General features: G+C 57.5%; 1 protein-coding gene across 12 annotated transcripts; it reads left to right on the forward strand.

Annotated features, from left to right (window-relative positions):
* The first annotated feature begins 252 nt into the window (after positions 1-252).
* Positions 253-13,260, forward strand: CALCOCO1 (calcium binding and coiled-coil domain 1). Of its 12 annotated transcripts, none has more exons than XM_056798039.1 (16): positions 253-371; positions 3,494-3,673; positions 3,890-3,992; positions 4,438-4,628; positions 5,492-5,650; positions 6,218-6,366; positions 8,898-8,988; positions 9,582-9,737; positions 10,165-10,419; positions 10,537-10,662; positions 10,875-10,970; positions 11,314-11,416; positions 11,545-11,747; positions 11,849-11,955; positions 12,081-12,152; positions 12,417-13,260. In XM_056798039.1, the coding sequence occupies exons 2-16, from the start codon at positions 3,518-3,520 to the stop codon at positions 12,448-12,450; spliced, it is 2,001 nt and encodes a 666-aa protein (XP_056654017.1). In that variant the 5' UTR covers positions 253-371; positions 3,494-3,517; the 3' UTR covers positions 12,451-13,260. The 12 variants fall into 12 exon arrangements, with proteins under 12 accessions (XP_056654017.1, XP_056654010.1, XP_056654012.1 ...); XM_056798032.1 differs by having other exon boundaries at positions 12,481-13,260; XM_056798034.1 differs by having other exon boundaries at positions 11,852-11,955; positions 12,481-13,260.
* The last annotated feature ends 1,780 nt before the right edge of the window (positions 13,261-15,040 follow it).

Below are 15,040 nucleotides of genomic sequence, written 5' to 3' on the forward strand. Positions count from 1 at the left end.
CACTCAACCCCACCTCCCTAAAAAAAAAAAAGGTCGCAAATAACAACCCAATTAGCTTAGGCTGCCTGCCCTCTTGGAATTCTGGGAGATGTAGTCTTTCTGGGGCAGCAACTTCATTGGCCGCTGTGGAAGAATGGACTACAACTCCCAAATTACCCTAGTCCCTACAACCCTCTTTCCTACCATCTGCTTCGCATAGCCTCCTGGGATTGGTAGTTCCATAGTCCATCCAACCTCTAAGCCTTGAAGGGAAAAAAACTACAAGCACCGAAAGGACTTGCGCCCAACACGATTCCCCCTCCCCTCTCTCAGACAGAGTGGTGTTTTTGTTGTTGGTGAAAGGTGAGGGGAACAGCTGATCTTCTGGTGGGGTAAGAGACCTGGTTCTAATTTTTATTTTTTTTTAGTGGGGGGGAGAGGGGAAATTTATGAAGTGTCACCTCAACTTTGCAGTGCTTAAGAAGGATCGCTAGGGAAACGGGACTTTTTAAGGTTAACCCTTTAATGGCAAGAAAGGTACCCCTCTAGTGTTTGGGGTCGCGTGGATTTGAGGGATCTCCTGGACTTTGAGAGGAACTCTCCGCCTGCCCTCTCCCCTTCTTCCCTTAAATAATTCACTTTGAACGACTGGGTAGGCTGGGGGGGTGAGCGAAGAGCAAGCGGGGGTGCTGAAATCAGGGTGAACCCCCTTTTTGATCCTCTCCCAAACCAACCATCTCCTTCCATCAAATCTGAGGGCTTTCCCTGCCTTCCCTTGGCGGGGCACTGGAGAGCTCTGGGCTCCTGCAACAAGAGTGAGGTCTTAGGACCTCCCCGCTCCCCCCATATGGCTGCCTCTTAACCTTAGGATGGTGCAATCCAGAATTTTCTAATTTTCTCCGAACCCTGGAGGAAAAATCCAGCTGAAATGGAATTTTGTTGGTGAACTAGAGAATTTTATAGACTTCTCCCCAGTTTAGACCTTTGGGAATGACCCCCCACTCCACACACCCTACTTTATCGAATAGTAGAAAGAACTGACCTGGTTGAAAGTAATGCAGAGTATCAGTAGGGCTTAAGGGTCTTTGAGCAGAAGAAAGATTAAAGAGGGTTTGCATTGCAATTAATTTTCTGCTTGGTTTCCAGGAAGAATGTATAGTACCATATGTATTTCTAGCTACCTTCTTCCCCCGGGTTTATTTGGGGATTTTCTCCTTTGTTTTTTAACTTTGAAAGTCTCTGCCCCATCTTCCCCCTCCTAGCACTAACCAGTATGAGTCTATGATGTTTTGGGGCCTGCACATGACTAGTGGCGTTTCCTGATTGGACACGCTGTGAACTGCGTTTCAGATGTAGATGGGAGGGAGCAGGCAAAAAAGGGAGAACTTTCTCAGTCCTGGGTAGTAGTTTCTCTTTTCTAACCTTCATATTCCATCTTTTCCTACCTACCCTTCTGCCCCAAAGCAAACCAGAACACCCTTACCTTTAACCCCTACTCTGTAGCTATCAGTCTCAGAAGAATAACTTCAATATTTAAGACTGCAAACAGGCAGAAACTGAGAAGGAAAAGGTTGGTCTACTTTCTGTAACTGAATTTGGTTTATTCTGGTTGAAGAAATCAAGAGATCAAGCATCCCAGTGGGATGGTGGGTCAGAGGTCCAGGAAGCAGGAGATGTCAGTTTAGTTCCATCTCCTAATAATGGAAATGAATCTTTACCTTCCCACCACCACACCAGTCTCATCTGTGCCCAAGGGTGGGGTGTTCCTGGCTTCTGGCCCCTGCATTCCATCTCCCTGATCCCCCACGTTCCTATCTGGTGTTTCACTCCACCCCTTGAAGCAGCCGCCTCCAGGATTCCTGGCTTCATGGGGTAATATTTAGGGAGTTCCAACATACAGCCAATCCTTGCCTACCTTTTCTCTGTCTGATGCCTCAAATGGGAGTGAGGAGAGTGGGTTCCCAAGAATTTATAAGCGAAGGGGGACCCCTGGATCAGGGGCATGATGATTTGTATTTGGACACTCTGGCCAGTTCCTAGCCCTGGAGATGAAGCTGTTCTTTTCTGATGGTTAGTTTTTATTATCAATTGACCTCAGAGTATTACAACTGCTTATAACTGCAGCTGTGTCAACAGCCTCAGGAATTGAGTGAAGGGGTCAGTTTGACTTCTAACTGGGTTGTTGGGCGGAAGGAGGGTGCCCCTTTTTGCAATTTAATTTTGAATTCAACAGCTTTGGAATTAAGGACCTAAAGGGGGGGGGGGGGGTGAGATTAGCAGGACATGGAGTGGTGATGTCAATTAAAAGAAAAGTATGAGTGGGGCAATGGAATTGGAGACCTGGAGCAGAAGGGTAGGGTTGTTTGGGGTTTGGAGCACACTGGGCTTCTGTAGGTCAGAGATTTAAATTATGGAAAGTGCTTGTGAGCCCAGGGCTGGCAGGGGCAAATGGAAGGTTGAATGCCTTAATTCTTAGATCCAAAGGGGAGAATACTTGGGTTCTGTACTCAGGGCTATGGTAACCAAGACTCTTTGGGCCTAGGTTTGGTGTTTATATTATATTTGAGGAAGAGGTTGGTTTTGAAGCATTGAACCCCTCATTATCACCTGATTACCAGACATCTCTACCTGATGGCTCATGGGCATCACAAACACAACTTATCCAAACCAGAACTCATTATCTTTCCCCACAAAGACAAGTCATCTTCTTAACTTCTTTAGTTCTGTCGCCATCACTGCTATCTTTCCAGTTACTTGGGTTCAGCTTTGGAGTTATTTTCTCTCTCCTTCTTGTCCCCCATCCGATCAATTAGAATTTTGTCAATCCTACCTCAGCAGTACTTCTAGCATGTGTCCTCTTTGGATTTTCTCAGCCACCCCCTATTCCAGGCCCTCATTACCTCTGGCTTGATTTATTGCAAAAGTCCCCTAAGTGGTCTCCCTGCTAACAGCCTCCTTTTTCTCCAGCCCTTCCTCCTGCCAAATCAATATTCCTAAAACACAGTTCTGACCTCATTACTCCTCTGCTCAAGAAGTTTCAGTGGTTCTTCATCGCCTGTAGCAAAAAATACAAACTCTCATTTGGCATTTGAAACCTTTCCCAAGCTGGTTTTAGACTTTTTTCCTAGACACAGCACATTACTTCTAACCAAACTGATCTTGCTTTTTCCTCTGTGACATTCTAGTCTTTGCCCAGACCGTCCCTCCTCTGTGCCTAGAACATTCTTCAGCACTTTTACCTCTTGGAATCCCTGGCTTCATTCAGAGCTCAGTTCCAAGGCTACCCCCTTCTTGGGGCCCTTCCTTCATCTCCCTCAACTATCATCCATCCCCTCGCCCCACCCCCAAATATTTTATTCAGATTTCCTGTTTCCTTGACTGTGTACCACCCATTTCTGCCTAGTAGAAAGTAAGTTCCTTGAGGGAAGGGACTGTTACATTTCTGGCTTTCTACTCTCAGAAACTACCATAGGAGCTGATGCATGGCTTGAATAAGCCCTTTCCTCCCTGGCAGGACAGAGATATCTGAGCAGGCACCATGGAGGAGTCATTGCTAAGCCGAGCCCCACCCCGGGGTGGGGTCACTTTTCTGAACGTGGCCAGGACCTATATCCCCAACACCAAGGTGGAATGTCACTACACCCTCCCCCCAGGCACTGTGGCCAATGCCAGTGACTGGATTGGCATCTTCAAGGTACCCGCCCCAGACAGATGGCTGTTCTAGGGTAGGGGGTCAGGGGGCCTAGACCGCTTCATTTCCCCGCGGGAGGGAGGTGACCCTTCCCCAATTTTCCACAAGCACCCCTTGGCCCCTCCAGGCCCCACCTCGCCCGCCCCAGAGCCTTCTCTAGTCCTCTAGGCAGGAACGATTCTAACCTAAAAGATACCCTCCGCCGTGGGGCTCTTACAGACAGAGGCCTCCTCAGTCCGAGATTATCACACCTTTGTCTGGTGTGTGGTGCCTGAAGGAGCAGCAGAGGGCTCTGCTGTCCACTCCAGCGTCCAGTTCCAAGGTAAGTGTGGCGGAGGGGGCCGGAGGTGGGGGGCCGGAGGACTTAGAGCCAGGACAAATGGGCACGACTAAGCGCTCCCCTTGCACTGGGGCCATGCTGAGGGTCAGGCCCGCCGCCACAGGAGCCAAGCTTAGCCTTTAGGGCTGGGAGGATGCGTTAGGGACCGCTTCTGCAGGAGGAGCCTGGGAGCAGGGTTAGGGAGGAGAAGGGGCAGGCGGGGACAGCCTGGGAGGAGGGAGAGGGCCAACCTGAGGCCCAACGGAGAGAAGATGCGTGAAGCGAGCTGGCCCAGGGACCAGAGTGCCCAGCCTCGAGGCGGGAGGACCTGGGTTCGAGGCTGGCTTCCGCTGGCCACTCTTCTGCCCTAGAGCTGAGACCGAGCGGAGGGTAGGAGGAAGGTGCGGAGGCCTGGGGTGAGCCCTCACACAGCCCGCTCTTCCCGCAGCCAGCTACCTGCCCAAGCCAGGCGCGCAGTTCTACCAGTTCCGCTACGTGAACCGCCAAGGCCGAGTGTGTGGCCAGAGCTCCTCGTTCCAGTTCCGGGAACCCCGGCCCATGGACGAGCTGGTGATGCTGGAGGAGCCCGAGAGCGGCTCCGACATCCTGCTCGTCGTCCCCAAGGCTACCGTGCTGCAGGTACAGGAGAGGCCCGGATGAGGAGGGGCCACCCCCTCGAGGAGCCTGGTAGGGGCGGGAGACCAGGAGCAGCTGGACGGAGCTCAGTGCGTCCCTAGAGGGTGGGCTCGAGGCCAGCCACGCAGGAGGCCTTCCAGGACAGAGCCCAGCCTGGAGGTGGGAGGTCCTGGGTTCAAGTGTGACCTAGACCCTTCCTCGCTGGGGGCCTGGGCAAGTAGCCCCATTGCCTGCCCTTACTGCTCTGGTGCCTTGGAAGCCATACGTAGATCTCTTCTAAGAGAGAAGGGAAGGGTTGTCTTCTCAGAAAGACCCAAAGTAGGGATCAGAAGCCGATGCGGAAAGGCTCGAGAGGAGGGAAGTCCCCAGATGTCAGCACTAGATCTGCGTTAGCTGCAGCCCTTAGAACCTCAAGGCCAAGGCAGACACGGTGGGGGATGGGGCCTTGTGCCCAGTGGGGTGACCCGGGGAGCCCCTTCTTCCGTTTGGATGAAGCATGGAGGGAGAATTCGGGCCTTGCTGGGCCAGGCCTGGAGTGGTTACAAACAAGTTACAGACGGCTAAGGTGGAGAGCTTTCCAGGCCTGGGTGCCCCCTGGGCGGGCTTTCCAGCCCAGAGCCACGACCAGTGCTTGCTAACCCTGCTGTCTGGGAAGCCAGGCCAAGTGCCCGTCCGAGGCAGAAGAGCAGCCAGGGCTAGGCAGTGGAGCTAAGGGACTTGTCCGGAGTCCCACAGCTAAAAGGCCTCAGACCAGACTTGAACCCAGGATCTCCCCTCTCGGGGCCACCTCGCTGCCCCCCACAACCAGCTCTGGGGAGAAGGGGGAGAAGGGGGGGTGGCTCCTAATGGTGCCCCGGCGTCTCTAGAATCAACTGGAAGAAAGCCAGCAGGAGCGCAACGACCTGATGAGACTGAAGCTGCAGCTGGAGGGGGAGGTTAGCGAGCTCAAGAGCAGGGTCCAGGAGCTGCAGGCCACCGTCCAGCTCACCAAGGCGGAGCAGGCCAAGCTGATGGAGCAGTACAAGGTGCGAGGGCCTTCCGGAGGGAATGGGGGGCCGGGGCTGCTGCAGGGGGCCAAAGGAGCCTCTGGCCTCCCCCGTGGAAATGATGGTCAGAAGCCCCGAGTTCCAGTCCAGGCTCTCGCATTTGCGAGTCATTCAGACAGGCCCTGTCTAAGCTTCATCCCCGTGCAGTGGGTGTTGGGTTTGCACATTGCAAATTACATGGGAGCTATGCATTATTGTATGGAGTAGAAAAGGCCGGCACAGAGGCCAAGAGGCAGCTGAGAACGCCATGCAGGGAGGATGTGCCATGGGGACAAACACTGGAGACTGGGCCCAAATCCCGGCTCTGCCATTCTTGCGGGTGGCCTTAGGCAAGTCTCCGTGCCTCGGGACCCTCATCTGTAAAAGGGGGGGCCAGCTAGCAGGCTCTGAGGGATCCCTTTCAGCTCTCGGGTCCAAGTTCTCGGGTGGCAGTGGGAATTGAGGAGGAGGGGGCATTGGAAATGTCTGCACCCCTCTCTCCTCTGGCCTCTGGTTCCCTCTCAACGAGGGGAGGCTCAGCCTCCTCCTCCTTCCGGGGTGACCCAGGGACTGTCACGTGCTCATGGGGAGCTTCAAGAAGAGCGGGATGTCCTAAGCAGACAACAAGGAGACCATGTTGCCCGGATCCTGGAGCTGGAGGACGACATCCATACCATCAGTGACAAGGTGCTGGAGAAGGAGGTGGAGCTGGACAGGTAAGGAAACAGCCCCCCCCCCCCCCAGGCTAGAACCCAGGCTCGAGGGGGAGATCCCATCCTGGGAAAGTAGGGGAGCCCCCTCACCAAAAGGCACCCAAGGGCCAGAAAGGAATGCGCCACGCGGCGTTGGGCACGGGGAGGGAATAAGGTTCCTGACACCCAGGATTACAAACCATTAGAACCGGGTCCCCGAGAGCCGTCGCCTCTCTCATCCTGAGACTGCAAGCCAGAATCTTAGCGCTAGGAAAGCCCGGTGGTTCATCTGGCCCAAGCTCCCATTCAGGACAGAGAGCCCTCCTGGGAAGGCTCGGACATGGAGTCAGCTGGCTTTTTGCGTGAACACGTTGAGTTGTGCCGTTTCTCTGGTTGGTCTCGGAGTGACTTCTGGAGCTGGGGTGGAAGAAGTCTTGTCCCTCTTCCCCACGAGACACATCTTCCCTTTCCTGGCTAAATAGTTTCAGTTCCTTGCAGTGTTTCTCCATAACAGAATTTCTGGATCTCCTAGGCCAGGGTTTCTCAACTTTCTTTTGGCATCCTGGCTCCCTTGGCTCTAGCTCGGGAAGCGGATGGGGCCCTTCTCAGTCATGTTTGCGCCCCTTTCTCTGTTTCACATGCTTGTTTTCTGACATTCTGCAGTCCAGGTTCTCTCTCTCCCTCGTCGGCTCGACATTATCCCAGGGCTTTCATCTCCATTTTCAGAAAGGAAATAAAGGCCCATATTCATTAGAGATCAGGGAAAAGAAGTCTGGCACCGTTTGCCCTCCTCCCCGTAGGCAGGCCCCTCGGAAGTCTCCCTTCCTTGAGCCGTCCATATCCTTACAAGGAGGCCCCAGAGGAGTCGACATGGTCCTCCGATTTGGGCTGATGCGATTGTCCAGTGCAGCCAACAATTGTCGTGTCGTGCTCTGGATTCTGATGGACCTTGCAGTAAGACTGGGTCTTTTCCCGTGACCCACGGCTAAAGCAGGGCCCCCGCGCCTCGTATGTGGGCAGCTGCTCTTTTGAACTCTGCTTCTCCCTAGCAGCGGAGGGATAAATCAGCAGACCTTTCTGTCTCCTCTGGGCTGTGGCACCCATAAACTTTGGGTTCAGGAAAGTGGGGACAGGCAGAGCCAAGGGGAGGGGAGGCCCCTGGGACCTGAGGCTCAGGGTAGGGAAAGCAGGAGCTGATGGGGGTTCCCCAGAGCCACCCTGGCTTTATGTCTGCACCATCCAGAAGCAGGTAGGAAGACGGTAAGGGCTAAGTCAGGAGGGTGAACTTCCCATCCCAGGAAACCAGTGAGGCTTGGGGTTGGGAAAGACTTCTGACCCTGCCATTTACTAAGCACCTACTATGTGTGCTAGGTGACAGAGAAGGGTGAAAAACAGCCCCTGGTCTCAAGGAGTTCACTCTCCACTGAGAGAGACTATGGACACTGCGGACAAACAAGATACATACAGGCTAACCTGGAGGAGAGCCCTAGAAAGGATTAAGTGACTGGCCTGGAGTTGGGAGGTCCTGGGTTCAAATGTGACCTCACACACTTCCTGGCCAAGTCACCCTGGGCCAGTCACTTACCCCCCATTAGCCAGTTCTTGCTGCTCTTCCATCTTGAAATGGATACTAAGACAAAAAGTAAGGGTTTAAAAAAAGAAAAGATGAGACTTCTTGTAGAAGGTGGGATTTTTGGTGAATCTGGAGGGAAATAAGGGAAGCCAAAAGGTCAAGGGGAAGTGAGAGCATCCCAGCCATGCAGAGTGACCAGGGAAAAGGCCTGGAGATGGGAAATGGAGCATCTAAGCAGAGAACAGCAAGGAGGCCAACACCCTGAGGACTGAGCGTGAGGGGGAGGAAGGAGACGAAGGTGGAAGAAGCCTAGACAGCTGGGAAGGGCCAGGATAGGAAGCTCCTTGAATCCTGAGTGACTGGAAGCCTTTGGAGTTTATGGGATGAGGGGCAGATCTTCACTTTAGGAGAATCACTTGGGGGCTGGGGGATAGCTAGGGGCTCGGTGGATGGAGAGCCAGCACTGAGACAAAGAGGTCCTGGGTTCAAATGTGGCCTCAGACACTTCCCAGCTGGGTGACCCTGCGCAAGTCACTTGACCCCCGTTGCCTAGCCGTTATGCTCTTCTGCCTTGGCACCAATACCCGGTATTGATTCTAAGCCGGAAGGTGAGGGTTTAAAAACAAATCACTTTGCTCACTGAGTAGAGGATGAGACGGAGTGAAAGGGCTTGAAGCAGGAAGAGCCGAGGCGGGCATGAGCCCAAGTCAGAGGAGAGGAGGGGACGTGGGTGAGAGGGCTTAGCAGTCCGGTGGGGGTGGGGGAGAGTCATCTGCTTAGAGGGCCTACCAGATCCCCAAGCCAAAAGGCCTCCGGGAGGAGGGGAGAAGAGCCTTGGGGGCGCCCCAGTGCCAAGGGTCACGGCTGGTCCGGGTGGCTGGCTTTCGTTCTCACTCTGTCTCCGTTTGCTGGGCTATAAGAGAAAGCAGTCAGACATGCTGGCCTCCAAGATCCCCCATAACGGCCTGTCGTTGGCCCGCAGGGTCAAGGACAGTGTGAAGGCCTTGACTCGAGAGCAGGAGCAGCTTCTGGGGCAGCTGAAGGAAGAGCAGGCGGACAAGGAGCAGAGCCAGGTGAGGGGCTTCCGGGGGACTAGAGGCGGGGGGCCTCCTGCCCTGTGCAGACAGGAGTGGTCGGGGGCTGCCCTGATTACGGGGGGGGGGGGGGGGGGGGGCGGATCTCTCTGTTCCAGCTGCTGGTGCCAGCCCTAGCAGGCCCCTCAGACAATGCGGAGACCCTGAACACTAGTGGGCTTTATTAGGGCTAAGTGGGGGAGGTCAGCCGTCCCGGGCGGCAGCGGGACACCCCGACCCTGGTCAGGCCAGGGATGGCCTAGGGTCGCTGGGAGGCAGAGGGCACTGCTGGGAAGCCGGAGGGCCACGTCCGCTGGGCCGAGCTGCCTGGGCACCAGCGCCCCTTGTGCCACGATGCCGGGTCCCATCAAGGCTGGGATTCTGACCTGTTCTGGTTTGGCTTATCAGCCCACAGGACAGCCCCGTGCTCTGTCGTCCAGAGGCCTCCTTTACAAACATTTCTCCCCAGTAGAGGTTGATAGTGGATAATGTATCGGACTGGGAATCAGAGGTTTGAGTTCAAATTCTGCCACAGGCACATACTATTTGTTGGGGAAGCGCCACAAGGTCTCAGCCCTGTGATTCCCCCCCAGGCTGAGCTACAGGCCTCACAACGGGAATGCTGTCGCCTGAGTACGGAGCTGCAGAAAGCCAAAAGCCACCAGGGGCAGCAGGCCTCCCAGCTGCAGAGACTGCAGGACGAGGTGACCCGCATCCAGAGTTTGCTGGACGAGGCTCAGCGGCGGCTCGTGAGTGAGGGCCAGGCGGGGAAGCGAGACTCAGTGTAGAGGGCGTGGAGTGCATTCCTAGCTGAGGACCCGGCTCAGGCCCTGAAGCCCATGGCCTAGCCCTAGGACAAGGCAGGGGCAGCCAGGTGGCCCCGGGGCTCAAGCTCCAGATCCAGGGGACCCTGGGCCAGTCACTTAGCCCCATGGCCCGGCCTCCCCTGCTTTTGTCCCTCATCTCTCCTAAGCCAGAGGGTCGGGCTCATAGACCGAATAAAAGCCAAGTCAGCGGGCAGCCCGAGGAGCTCCGTCTGCCCCTCCTGGTGCAGAGGAAGCCTGGGAGACCCCAAAAAAGGAGAGAGAGAAGGGCAGGGAGACAGGCCGGCAGGGCCCTGAGCGGATGAGGGCTCGAGTCTCATGGGAAACCCTGGGCCCATCTTCTCCCCTGAAGGCTGAGCTGGAACCCCTGAGAGAGCAGCTTCGGGGGACCCAGGAGCTCGCCGTCTCAAGCCAGCAGAAGGCCGCCCTGCTGGGGGAGGAGCTGGCCAGTGCGGCCAGCGCCAGGGACCGCACCGTGGCCGAGCTCCACCGGAGTCGGCTCGAGGTGGCCAACACCAACAACAGGCTGGTGGAGCTCAGTCTGCACTGGAGGGAGGACAAGAGCGCCTGGAGCAAAGAGCGGGCGGGGCTCCTGCAGAGCATGGAGGTACCTGGCCTGGCGGGCGGAGGGAGCCGCAGGGAGGGAGGCCGCAGGGAGGAAGGCCGTGGCAAGGCCGCGGGCCAGAGAGTAAGGTGGCCGCCGCCTCCTTCCCGCTTGCGCCAGGCAGAGAAGGACAAGATCCTGAAGCTGAGCGCCGAGGTGCTGAGGCTGGAGAAGGCCGTGCAGGAGGAGAGGCTGCACAGCCAAGGGCTCAAGGCCGACCTGGCTCGGGAGAAGGACTCCAGTGTGGTAAGGCCCCAGGGAGGGGCGCGGGCACAAGGCTGAGGGAGGGCGCATGGCCTGCCCAGAGCCGGGCTAGCCTGGGGTGGCCACCTCCCTCCACGAGTCCCAAAGGCCCCAGGCCGAGCCGAGCGGGTCAGGGGAGGGGCTGGAGAGGCTGGCTTGGGGCCTGCGTCCCCCGAGTCCTGGCTTCTGCCTTCTCCACTTCCCTCATCCCCCAGGTGCAGCTGTCAGAGAGCAAGAGGGAACTGACGGAGCTCCGGGCCGCCCTGCGCGTGTTCCAGAAGGAAAAGCAGCAGCTGCAGGAGGAGAAGCAGGTAAGAAAGCCGAGAGCTCGGGAGGCCCTGCCTGGGCACTGGGGGGGGAGCGGGGAGCCAGTACCCACTGGGGGCCTTCCAGGCCTCGGGCTCCTCTTCTACAGTGCAGAGATCCCCTTAGGCCTGGGACCTCTGCCACCGCCCCCTTAGAGCATCGTGATGATTACATCATTTATCCGTGAGGCCTGCTGGCCTCCGTGGAGGAGGGATACAGCCCCCTAGCAGCAAGACTGAGGGGAGCCTGGGACAGGAGCCCCCATCTCCCCCAGACATCCTCATTCCTCTGAGCCCTACGGACCAGGGAATCCTCCCGGCCCGCCCTCACCACGCTCCTCCACCCCAGGAACTGCTGGAGTACATGAGGAAGCTGGAGGCCCGCCTGGAGAAAGTGGCCGACGAGAAGTGGAGCGAGGACGCTGCCACCGAGGATGAAGAGGCCACCCCTGGTCTGAGTCCTTTCGTCCCTTCCCCTCCACGACCCCCCCTTCCAGGGTCCCTTGGGCTTCCAGGCCCTCCGGAGAGCGGCGGAGCCTCTTCGAAGGCCTTGACCACCCCTCCTCTTCCTCACGCCCAGGCTGTCCCGCTGCAGTCCTGACAGACTCCGAGGACGAGTCCCCGGAAGACATGAGGCTCCCCTCCTACGGCCCCTGTGAGCGAGGGGGCCCCGGCTCCGACCCCGCGGGACCCCGGGATGCCCCTGCCCGTGTGGTCATCAGCCAGCCATGCCCCATCGCCGCTCACCTGACGGGGCCCCCCGATGACAGCAGCTCGGACTCGGTGAGTCTTTGGGCCGGAGAGGGTCGGGGCCAAGAGGCCCCTCTGCTCCCCCACTCCCTGGCCTCTAAAGCGCTGCCCCCCTGCCCTGTCCGGGTGCCTAGGAGGCCGAGGATGAGAAGGCGGTGCTGATGGCGGCCGTGCAGAACGGAGGGGAGGAGGCCAGCCTGCTGCTTCCTGAGCTGGGCAGCACCTTCTATGACGTGGCCAGGTGAGGCCCCCCCAAACCCCCTCGAAGCCCCTGGAGGAAGGGCCCCGGCTCTGGGTTCTAGCTTGGCTCGGCCTCAGGACGTCCATCAGAGGCTCCCCTTGGGATGGGCTTCTGTGTCGTTTTAGCACCCTCTTCCGCGGAGCCCAAACCGCCCTGCACCCCCTCTCTCCTGCCCTCCCCCCTCCCCTCGCTGGCAGGTAGGTGGCCGGGCCTCTGGATGGAGGGGAGCCATCGGGGATCGTGGGGCAGCCGGGGGAGAGCCGGGGCCCGGCCCAGGCGCCCAGACCTGGGGAGAAGGGAGAAGGCTGGCCCCGGAGGACGGCCTCATTAGGCAGCAGATGGAGACAAGGGAGGAGGGCAAAGGGCTTTGGAAGCCGGAGGGAGCCCCGGAGACCTGGGGGGGTCAGCCCGCCGAGGAGGAGAGCACCTGGGAGCCTGGGCCTCTGGATTTCTGCTCCTAGGATCCGGGAGGAAGGGCTGGGCCAGCCAGACTAAACCGCCTCCCCACCACTCTGCCTCCCCTAGTGGCTTTGTCGGGGGCCCCCTCCCCGAGGCCGGCCCCGCCGCCCCCGCCTGGAAGGAGTGTCCCATCTGTAAGGAGCAGTTCCCCGAGAGCGACAAGGACGCGCTGGAGGAGCACGTGGACGGACACTTCTTCTTCAGCACCCAGGACCCTTTCACGTTTGAGTGACGCGCACGCACGCACGCACACACACACGCAGGCACGCACGTTTGTGGCAGGCGAGCAGGCCCCCCAGGGCCCGGGAGGCAGCCCCGTCCCGGCCGGCCGCGTGAGAGAAGAGCGGGAAGGGGCCTCCGGGCAGGGCCTGCCCAGAGGAGCTGATGCGCTCCCAGCACCCACCTCTGCCCTGCCAGTGCCCCAGAGCTGGCTCCCCCCCCCCCCCAAGGTTTCTGTCTGTCCTTGTCTGGGTTTGCATGGAAGCCAGCAGGCCTCACGACTCCTTCCGGACCCCCAGCCCGGGTTTCTTCTCTTTCTGCCCCCTCCCCCGTTGCCCTTTAGATGTTGAGCTCTGTGGTAAAGAGGCCCCCCTCGGCCCTGGCAGCCCTCCTACCCCAGAGGGAAAAGAAAACTCATTTGTGCCTTTTGTGGTGGGGGGAGAGGGGACAGCGGAGCCACATCTCCTGCCCCTGGCCTGCCCTCGTCCCCCGACAGCAATAAGACGAGGCTTCCCTAACTTCCGCCACCCCCACTCACTCCCCAACCCCACCGAGCTGTGTGTAGCATGGGCAGATATTTATATGACGTGGATCCTAACTATTCTAATAAAACCTGTTCTTACCTAAGCCGTGACTGCGGGGGACCCGGGGCCCTCCAGGACTCTGGTCTCTGCCCTCGGGGCAAAGGGGAACGGAGCTGAGTGAGAGCCAGGCGTGTGCAGAGAAAGGGAGACTGAGGCAGAGCGGAGCCCGGAGGGGCTCCAGATAACGTTCCCGGATGTCACAGCGAGCAAGGAGGAGCTTGGACATCCCAAAGTCCCTTCCAGCCCTATCCATCTTCCCTGGGAGCCCCAGGGGGGCCTAACTTGGATACTGTTCCCCACTGGGCCTAGCACAGTGCTTAGGCGCACAGTAGATGGTCAATAAATACTTAGCATTGCAAAAAATATCTAGATATAGATTCCTCTCTCAGAAGGAGGGCTTTCCTTGTGGATGGGGAAGGGCCCACCCAATCCTTACCAGGCACCGGCTTCCTTTAGCGGCCTTTAGAGCATCCGGGGTGAGGAACCTGGAAGTGGGCAATGGCAAAGGGGCTGGGTTTGGAAGATGCCATCCTCGCCTGTCGTTTGACCAAATGACCCCGAAGCCCCTTCCCTAAGAGATCCCCTCATTCTCCTTTTGAAAAAACGGAATAAATCTCCCTGCCAAAGTGGCTCTCCTGGACCAATAATTCCCTAACACACTTCCTCCAGGGTTCCGCCACCCTCATTTCTTCAGCCGGCCAGAGGCCCATACCTCCCCCATCACTGTGGCCCCCGGGCCCAGGCCCTCTTCCCCCCAGGGGCTTAGACCCCGACTTCTGCAGCTCCACGGAGATGCCCAGCAGAAGTGTAGACATCAGCACCAAGCGGAGAGTGCATCCTGGGTGGCACACACCTCTCTGCATTTACGGTGCACCCGCCTGCTCAGAGGAGCACAGAAGGTTCCAAACATTCAGATACAGCCATGAAAATGCCCAGGCCTGCAGAACCTGATGGTCCCCAGAGGAGGACATGATGTTACCCTGACCCCTACCACGGTCACATCCACACTGGCCCTTCGGCCCATCCCCACAGTCCCACCAACCCCTGAAAGTCTCCTGAACCTCCTCATCTCCCAGCTTCACCTGGACGTCTATCCTCCCCCACCTCGTGGTACTCTGGTCTCCTAGCAACCTCGCCTCCCTCCCTGAATCCCTTCCAAGGAAATTAGCGATAATGGATCTCTTCTCTCTCCATCTCAGCCCCTCTTTATTGATCCCCCTTTAATGAAAGTTAATTATAACAATGATTTAATTAATAGAATCCCTCTCTTCCTTTATTGCTTCCCGTATTAAAACTATTAATAAATACGAGCCAGGCTGACAGAGGCATCCATCACCCGGTTGGGATTTCCCCCCTCATCGTTCCTTCCCCCCCCCCCAGCCCCTACTGTCACTCTCCCTTGGCCTATAAACTTGCTGGGGTAGTAGGGGTTAATCAGAGAGGAATTATGAGCCCAAACCAGTATGAGGTCTGTTTAGGAAGTAATCACTTAGTGAGTCTAGAGAGGGAGGGAGCAGAAACCCAGTCATCCTGTCCCTTAAATCCATGGCCTTCTCAACACGGGAAGAGGAAGAAAAATCGAGGAGGAAGGGACCCAGAAACCCTAAAAAGCCACTATTTCCAAAATCGTGCCATGACACACGGAACTGGATAAAGTGGCTGGTGGAGATGGAGCCTCCCAGCCTCCCTCAGACGAGTCAGCACAGACCCCCCCACACACACACTAGAAGCAGGGAACAGAGACCCAGACACCCACTCTAGGAGAACTGGGACCACTCTAAAAGGAGGGGAGCTCAGAGCGGAGTTGGGTGACCCCCAGTCTG

Source organism: Monodelphis domestica, chromosome 5, assembly GCF_027887165.1.
Source record: "Monodelphis domestica isolate mMonDom1 chromosome 5, mMonDom1.pri, whole genome shotgun sequence".
In the NCBI taxonomy this organism is placed as follows: domain Eukaryota; kingdom Metazoa; phylum Chordata; class Mammalia; order Didelphimorphia; family Didelphidae; genus Monodelphis; species Monodelphis domestica.